Below are 8,391 nucleotides of genomic sequence, written 5' to 3'. Positions count from 1 at the left end.
TCATACTGTTAGTATGTTTCATGTAACTGTCATACTGTTAGTATGTTTCATGTAACTGTCATACTGTTAGTATGTTTCATGTAACTGTCATACTATTAGTATGTTTCATGTAACTGTCATACTGTTAGTATGTTTCATGTAACTGTCATACTGTTAGTATGTTTTATGTAACTGTCGTAACTGTTAGTATGTTTCATGTAACTGTCATACCGTTAGTATGTTTCATGTAACTGTCATACTGTTAGTATGTTTCATGTAACTGTCATACTGTTAGTATGTTTCATGTTACTGTCATACTGTTAGTATGTTTCATGTAACTGTCATACTGTTAGTATGTTTCATGTAACTGTCATACTGTTAGTATGTTTCATGGACCTGTCATACTGTTAGTATGTTTCATGTAACTGTCATACTGTTAGTATGTTTCATGTAACTGTCATACCGTTAGTATGTTTCATGTAACTGTTATACTGTTAGTATGTTTCATGTAACTGTCATACTGTTAGTATGTTTCATGTTACTGTTAGTATGTTTCATGTAACTGTCATACTGTTAGTATGTTTCATGGACCTGTCATACTGTTAGTATGTTTCATGTTACTGTTAGTATGTTTCATGTAACTGTCATACTGTTAGTATGTTTCATGGACCTGTCATACTGTTAGTATGTTTCATGTAACTGTCATACTGTTAGTATGTTTCATGGACCTGTCATACTGTTAGTATGTTTCATGTAACTGTCATACTGTTAGTATGTTTCATGTAACTGTCATACTATTAGTATGTTTCATGTAACTGTCATACTGTTAGTATGTTTCATGTAACTGTCATACTGTTAGTATGTTTTATGTAACTGTCGTAACTGTTAGTATGTTTCATGTAACTGTCATACCGTTAGTATGTTTCATGTAACTGTCATACTGTTAGTATGTTTCATGTAACTGTCATACTGTTAGTATGTTTCATGTTACTGTTAGCATGTTTCATGTAACTGTCATACTGTTAGTATGTTTCATGTAACTGTTATACTATTAGTATGTTTCATGTAACTGTCATACTGTTAGTATGTTTCATGTAACTGTCATACTGTTAGTATGTTTCATGTAACTGTCATACTGTTAGTATGTTTCATGTAACTGTTAGTATGTTTCATGTAACTGTCATACTGTTAGTATGTTTCATGTAACTGTCATACCGTTAGTATGTTTCATGTAACTGTCATACTGTTAGTATGTTTCATGTAACTGTTAGTATGTTTCATGTAACTGTCATACTGTTAGTATGTTTCATGTAACTGTCATACTGTTAGTATGTTTCATGTAACTGTCATACGGTTAGTATGTTTCATGTAACTGTCATACTGTTAGTATGTTTCATGTAACTGTCATACTGTTAGTATGTTTCATGTAACTGTCATACCGTTAGCATGTTTCATGTTACTGTTATACTGTTAGTATGTTTCATGTTACTGTTAGTATGTTTCATGTAACTGTCATACTGTTAGTATGTTTCATGTAACTGTCATACTGTTAGTATGTTTCATGTAACTGTCATACGGTTAGTATGTTTCATGTAACTGTCATACTGTTAGTATGTTTCATGTAACTGTCATACTGTTAGTATGTTTCATGTAACTGTCATACCGTTAGTATGTTTCATGTTACTGTTATACTGTTAGTATGTTTCATGTTACTGTTAGTATGTTTCATGTAACTGTCATACTGTTAGTATGTTTCATGTAACTGTCATACTGTTAGTATGTTTCATGTAACTGTCATACCGTTAGTATGTTTCATGTAACTGTCATACTGTTAGTATGTTTCATGTAACTGTCATACTGTTAGTATGTTTCATGTAACTGTCATACTGTTAGTATGTTTCATGTAACTGTCATACTGTTAGTATGTTTCATGTAACTGTCATACTGTTAGTATGTTTCATGTTACTGTTAGTATGTTTCATGTAACTGTCATACTGTTAGCATGTTTCATGTAACTGTTATACTATTAGTATGTTTCATGTAACTGTCATACTGTTAGTATGTTTCATGTAACGGTCATACTGTTAGTATGTTTCATGTAACTGTCATACTGTTAGTATGTTTCATGTAACTGTCGTAACTGTTGGTATGTTTCATGTAACTGTCATACTGTTAGTATGTTTCATGTAACTGTCATACTGTTAGTATGTTTCATGTAACTGTCATACTGTTAGTATGTTTCATGTAACTGTTATACTATTAGTATGTTTCATGTAACTGTCATACTGTTAGTATGTTTCATGTAACTGTTAGTATGTTTCATGTAACTGTCATACTGTTAGTATGTTTCATGTAACTGTTAGTATGTTTCATGTAACTGTCATACTGTTAGTATGTTTCATGTAACTGTCATACTGTTAGTATGTTTCATGTAACATGTAATTGTTGGTGTTTTTTAATGTAACATGCTTTCTGTACGCAAAGTACATTTCTGTGAACAACAGACAATAAAAGTATATCTAATCTAATCTAACTAGGATTGGCAATCCCGGGCGGCCACACCCATCGACAGGTGTCCCTCAACGACTACTTGGATGCCATCGAAGCTCCTAAGGGCCCGGGAGAGCGGCCCCTGGGCGCGACGTCACCCAAGCTGAGGTCCAGTTTCCCGACGAACACACGACTCAGCGCCATGCTGCATATAGACTCTGATGAAGACGAGGAGGCAGGGCCGTCCAGGGACCATCCACCACATGACAGGAAGCCCTTGCTGCCATTGGCCAATGGGGTTCAGGCTGGGGTTGGGAAGGGAGCTGCCTCTTCAGAACAGGGCCTGGGGAAACAAGAGAAAGAGGGGACAGAGGCAAACAGGGGAGAGGTTGAGGGAGCACAAGGGACAAAAGCTGGGACAGGGGTTGGAGATGGAGATGGAGATGGGGATGGAGATGGAGATGGAGCTGGAGATGGAGATGGGGACGGAGCTGGAGATGGGGCTGGATCTGGGGATGGGGCTGGATCTGGGGATGGGGATGGGGCTGGATCTGGAGATGGGGCTGGATATGGGGATGGGGCTGGATCTGGGGATGGAGCTGGATCTGGGGATGGAGCTGGAGATGGGGCTGGAGCTGGAGCTGGAGATGGGGCTGGATCTGGAGATGGGGATGGAGCTGGGGATGGGGCTGGATCTGGGGATGGAGCTGGAGATGGGGCTGGAGCTGGAGATGGGGATGGAGCTGGAGATGGGGCTGGATCTGGAGCTGGATCCATGGCTGTGGTTGGCTCTCTAACTATAGCCAGACCTGGGGTTGGAGCTGGATCCAGGGCTGTGGTTGGCTCTCTAACTATAGCCAGACCTGGGGTTGGAGCTGAGGCCAGACCTGTATCTGTGGTTGGTCCTGGGGCTGGAGCTGTGGCTCCTCTATCTCCAATACCTGAGACGAATACTGCAGTGCAGAAGGTGTCAGAGGACGCTGTGGCAGCCAGGACTGAGACCAGTCGGCAACCAACGATCTCAGGGGCCACAGCAGCCCAGGAGCCCCTCAGGAACTCACTGCCTGCTGTTCTGAAGACATCCACTACTCAGGTGAGTGATGCTGTCAGACCAGGGCCTGGCCACGCCCACCTCCTAACAGAACGCTCTACCACATGTATTTTACTGTACCAGGGCCTGGCCACGCCCACCTCCTAACAGAACGCTCTACCACATGTATTTTACTGTACCAGGGCCTGGCCACGCCCACCTCCTAACAGAACGCTCTACCACATGTATTTTACTGTACCAGGGCCTGGCCACGCCCACCTCCTAACAGAACGCTCTACCACATGTATTTTACTGTACCAGGGTCTGGCCACGCCCACCTCCTAACAGAACGCTCTACCACATGTATTTTACTGTACCAGGGCCTGGCCACGCCCACCTCCTAACAGAACGCTCTACCACATGTATTTTACTGTACCAGGGTCTGGCCACGCCCACCTCCTAACAGAACGCTCTACCACATGTATTTTACTGTACCAGGGCCTGGCCACGCCCACCTCCTAACAGAACGCTCTACCACATGTATTTTACTGTACCAGGCCTGGCCACGCCCACCTCCTAACAGAATGCTCTACCACATGTATTTTACTGTACCAGGGTCTGGCCACGCCCACCTCCTAACAGAACGCTCTACCACATGTATTTTACTGTACCAGGGTCTGGCCACGCCCACCTCCTAACAGAACGCTCTACCACATGTATTTTACTGTACCAGGGCCTGGCCACGCCCACCTCCTAACAGAACGCTCTACCACATGTATTTTACTGTACCAGGGTCTGGCCACGCCCACCTCCTAACAGAACGCTCTACCACATGTATTTTACTGTACCAGGGTCTGGCCACGCCCACCTCCTAACAGAACGCTCTACCACATGTATTTTACTGTACCAGGGTCTGGCCACGCCCACCTCCTAACAGAACGCTCTACCACATGTATTTTACTGTACCAGGGCCTGGCCACGCCCACCTCCTAACAGAACGCTCTACCACATGTATTTTACTGTACCAGGGTCTGGCCACGCCCACCTCCTAACAGAACGCTCTACCACATGTATTTTACTGTACCAGGGCCTGGCCACGCCCACCTCCTAACAGAACGCTCTACCACATGTATTTTACTGTACCAGGCCTGGCCACGCCCACCTCCTAACAGAATGCTCTACCACATGTATTTTACTGTACCAGGGTCTGGCCACGCCCACCTCCTAACAGAACGCTCTACCACATGTATTTTACTGTACCAGGGTCTGGCCACGCCCACCTCCTAACAGAACGCTCTACCACATGTATTTTACTGTACCAGGGCCTGGCCACGCCCACCTCCTAACAGAACGCTCTACCACATGTATTTTACTGTACCAGGGTCTGGCCACGCCCACCTCCTAACAGAACGCTCTACCACATGTATTTTACTGTACCAGGGTCTGGCCACGCCCACCTCCTAACAGAACGCTCTACCACATGTATTTTACTGTACCAGGGTCTGGCCACGCCCACCTCCTAACAGAACGCTCTACCACATGTATTTTACTGTACATTTCAACTTTAGGTTCATCTAAATGTGTTCATATCTTAGTGATGAAGGATAAATGTGTTCATATCTTAGTGATGAAGGATAAATGTGTTCATATCTTAGTGATGAAGGATACATGTGTTCATATCTTAGTGATGAAGGATAAATGTGTTCATATCTTAGTGATGAAGAATAAATGTGTTCATATCTTAGCGATGAAGGATAATGTGTTAATATCTTAGTGATGAAGGATAAATGTGTTCATATCTTAGTGATGAAGTATAAATGTGTTCATATCTTAGTGATGAAGGATAAATGTGTTCATATCTTAGTGATGAAGGATAAATGTGTTAATATCTTAGTGATGAAGGATACATGTGTTCATATCTTAGTGATGAAGTATAATGTGTTAATATCTTAGCGATGAAGGATAAATGTGTTAATATCTTAGTGATGAAGGATAAATGTGTTCATATCTTAGTGATGAAGGATACATGTGTTCATATCTTAGTGATGAAGGATAAATGTGTTCATATCTTAGTGATGAAGTATACATGTGTTCATATCTTAGTGATGAAGGCTACATGTGTTCATATCTTAGTGATGAAGGATACATGTGTTCATATCTTAGTGATGAAGGCTACATGTGTTCATATCTTAGTGATGCAGGATAAATGTGTTCATATCTTAGTGATGAAGGATACATGTGTTCATATCTTAGTGATGAAGGCTACATGTGTTCATATCTTAGTGATGAAGGATAAATGTGTTCATATCTTAGTGATGAAGGATACATGTGTTCATATCTTAGTGATGAAGGCTACATGTGTTCATATCTTAGTGATGAAGGATACATGTGTTCATATCTTAGTGATGAAGGCTACATGTGTTCATATCTTAGTGATGAAGGCTACATGTGTTCATATCTTAGTGATGAAGGATAAATGTGTTCATATCTTAGTGATGAAGGATACATGTGTTCATATCTTAGTGATGAAGGATACATGTGTTCATATCTTAGTGATGAAGGATACATGTGTTCATATCTTAGTGATGAAGACTACATGTGTTCATATCTTAGTGATGAAGGATAAATGTGTTCATATCTTAGTGATGAAGGCTACATGTGTTCATATCTTAGTGATGAAGGATACATGTGTTCATATCTTAGTGATGAAGGATACATGTGTTCATATCTTAGTGATGAAGGATACATGTGTTCATATCTTAGTGATGAAGGATACATGTGTTCATATCTTAGTGATGAAGGATAAATGTGTTCATATCTTAGTGATGAAGGATACATGTGTTCATATCTTAGTGATGAAGGATACATGTGTTCATATCTTAGTGATGAAGGATACATGTGTTCATATCTTAGTGATGAAGGATACATGTGTTCATATCTTAGTGATGAAGGCTACATGTGTTCATATCTTAGTGATGAAGGATACATGTGTTCATATCTTAGTGATGAAGGATACATGTGTTCATATCTTAGTGATGAAGGATACATGTGTTCATATCTTAGTGATGAAGGATACATGTGTTCATATCTTAGTGATGAAGGCTACATGTGTTCATATCTTAGTGATGAAGGCTACATGTGTTCATATCTTAGTGATGAAGGATACATGTGTTCATATCTTAGTGATGAAGGATAAATGTGTTCATATCTTAGTGATGAAGACTACATGTGTTCATATCTTAGTGATGAAGGATAAATGTGTTCATATCTTAGTGATGAAGACTACATGTGTTCATATCTTAGTGATGAAGACTACATGTGTTCATATCTTAGTGATGAAGGATACATGTGTTCATATCTTAGTGATGAAGTCTACATGTGTTCATATCTTAGTGATGAAGGATACATGTGTTCATATCTTAGTGATGAAGACTACATGTGTTCATATCTTAGTGATGAAGGCTACATGCCAAAGTTTATCAATAAAGATACTCTGCTCTATTTTCAGAAGAGACGGAAGGAAGAGGAAATGGCGCCCAAGGCTGAGGAGGAAGGGGCGGAGTCATCCAGTGAAGGAGCAAGTGCCATTGCAGCCTCCCCGACGACCAGTAGCGTTGCCGACCAGGGGGGCGGGGCCTCTGGCTCTGATGTCACAGGAGCAAGGACCGCCAGCGCAGCAGCCAATGAGGAAGAAGAGGGTGGGGAGATCTGGCAGAGGAGGTCCATGCAGGCGTCTGGAGGCGTGTCTCAGGAGGAGGGGGCGCGGTCTTCTGAAGCGAGTGGGCCAATCGACTCTTCTCAGAGGGTCTCTGAGGAGGGCAGCGAGGCAGGAGGTGAGAGACAGGACACAGCAACCCAGAGTAAAAGTAAAAGTACACAAATGTGTGTGCAGTACACGATTTTGTATACAGTGCATTTCAATCCCAGATAAAAACAGTCAATTACTTAAGCCAGAAACGATAGCAGGGAGGTTGGGTGGGGAGGTTGGTTGGGGAGGATGGGTGGGGAGGTTGGTTGGGGAGGATGGGTGGGGAGGTTGGTTGGGGAGAATGGGTGGGGAGGATGGGTGGGGAGGTTGGTTGGGGAGGATGGGTGGGGAGGTTGGTTGGGGAGGATGGGTGGGGAGGTTGGTTGGGGAGGATGGATGGGGAGGTTGGTTGGGGAGGATGGGTGGTGGGGTTGGTTGGGGAGGATGGGTGGGGAGGTTGATTGGGGAGGATGGGTGGGGAGGTTGGTTGGGGAGGATGGGTGGGGAGGTTGGTTGGGGAGGATGGGTGGGGAGGTTGGTTGGGGAGGATGGGTGGGGAGGATGGGTGGGGAGGATGGGTGGGGAGGTTGGTTGGGGAGGATGGGTGGGGAGGTTGGTTGGGGAGGATGGGTGGTGGGGTTGGTTGGGGAGGATGGGTGGGGAGGTTGGTTGGGGAGGATGGGTGGTGGGGGGGGTATAACATAATGTGTGTCAGACACACAAACTGCATTGTAAAAAGTCTGTGACTTTTCCGAGTGCCTGTCACACATTTTAGAGAAGTAATTTGTGTCTATTTCACAGTAAGCTGTGACAGTGAGTTGACCCTACCCGGTTAGGTCTGTCTTTGGCTCCCATGACCCAAGCTCAAAAACATCTGTTTTAAAGTCAATGACGGCGCTAGTTTAACATAGTTGACCTGCCACAGGTTTGTGTCTTCAGAGGCATGTTGGAATGTTCAGGGGGACACTTGTTCATGGTCCTTCCATAGAGGTTGATGTGCATCTACAATATCTTCTGTGACATTTTGTCCAGAGTGATGTTTCTGCTCCATGGTCATACAGTACAGTACCACGGAGGGATTGACCCGGTTCAGGACGAGGAAAGAAACATCCTTAAATCCTCTAAAAAGAAAGAACAAGAACAA

At 43.0% G+C, this 8,391-nt stretch overlaps 1 protein-coding gene across 1 annotated transcript in view; it reads left to right on the top strand.

Annotated features, from left to right (window-relative positions):
* Positions 1–8,391, top strand: part of LOC116359774 (E3 ubiquitin-protein ligase HECW2-like) — a 59,845-nt gene that overhangs the window by 17,609 nt on the left and 33,845 nt on the right. Inside the window, 3 exon segments of the mRNA XM_031813327.1 lie at positions 2,552–2,842; positions 3,416–3,562; positions 7,008–7,332. Coding sequence (XP_031669187.1) covers positions 2,552–2,842; positions 3,416–3,562; positions 7,008–7,332 — 763 coding nt within the window.

This window comes from Oncorhynchus kisutch, unplaced genomic scaffold (genome assembly GCF_002021735.2).
Source record: "Oncorhynchus kisutch isolate 150728-3 unplaced genomic scaffold, Okis_V2 Okis05a-Okis16b_hom, whole genome shotgun sequence".
NCBI classification, from domain to species: domain Eukaryota; kingdom Metazoa; phylum Chordata; class Actinopteri; order Salmoniformes; family Salmonidae; genus Oncorhynchus; species Oncorhynchus kisutch.
This window is presented reverse-complemented; position numbering and strand designations above follow the sequence as displayed.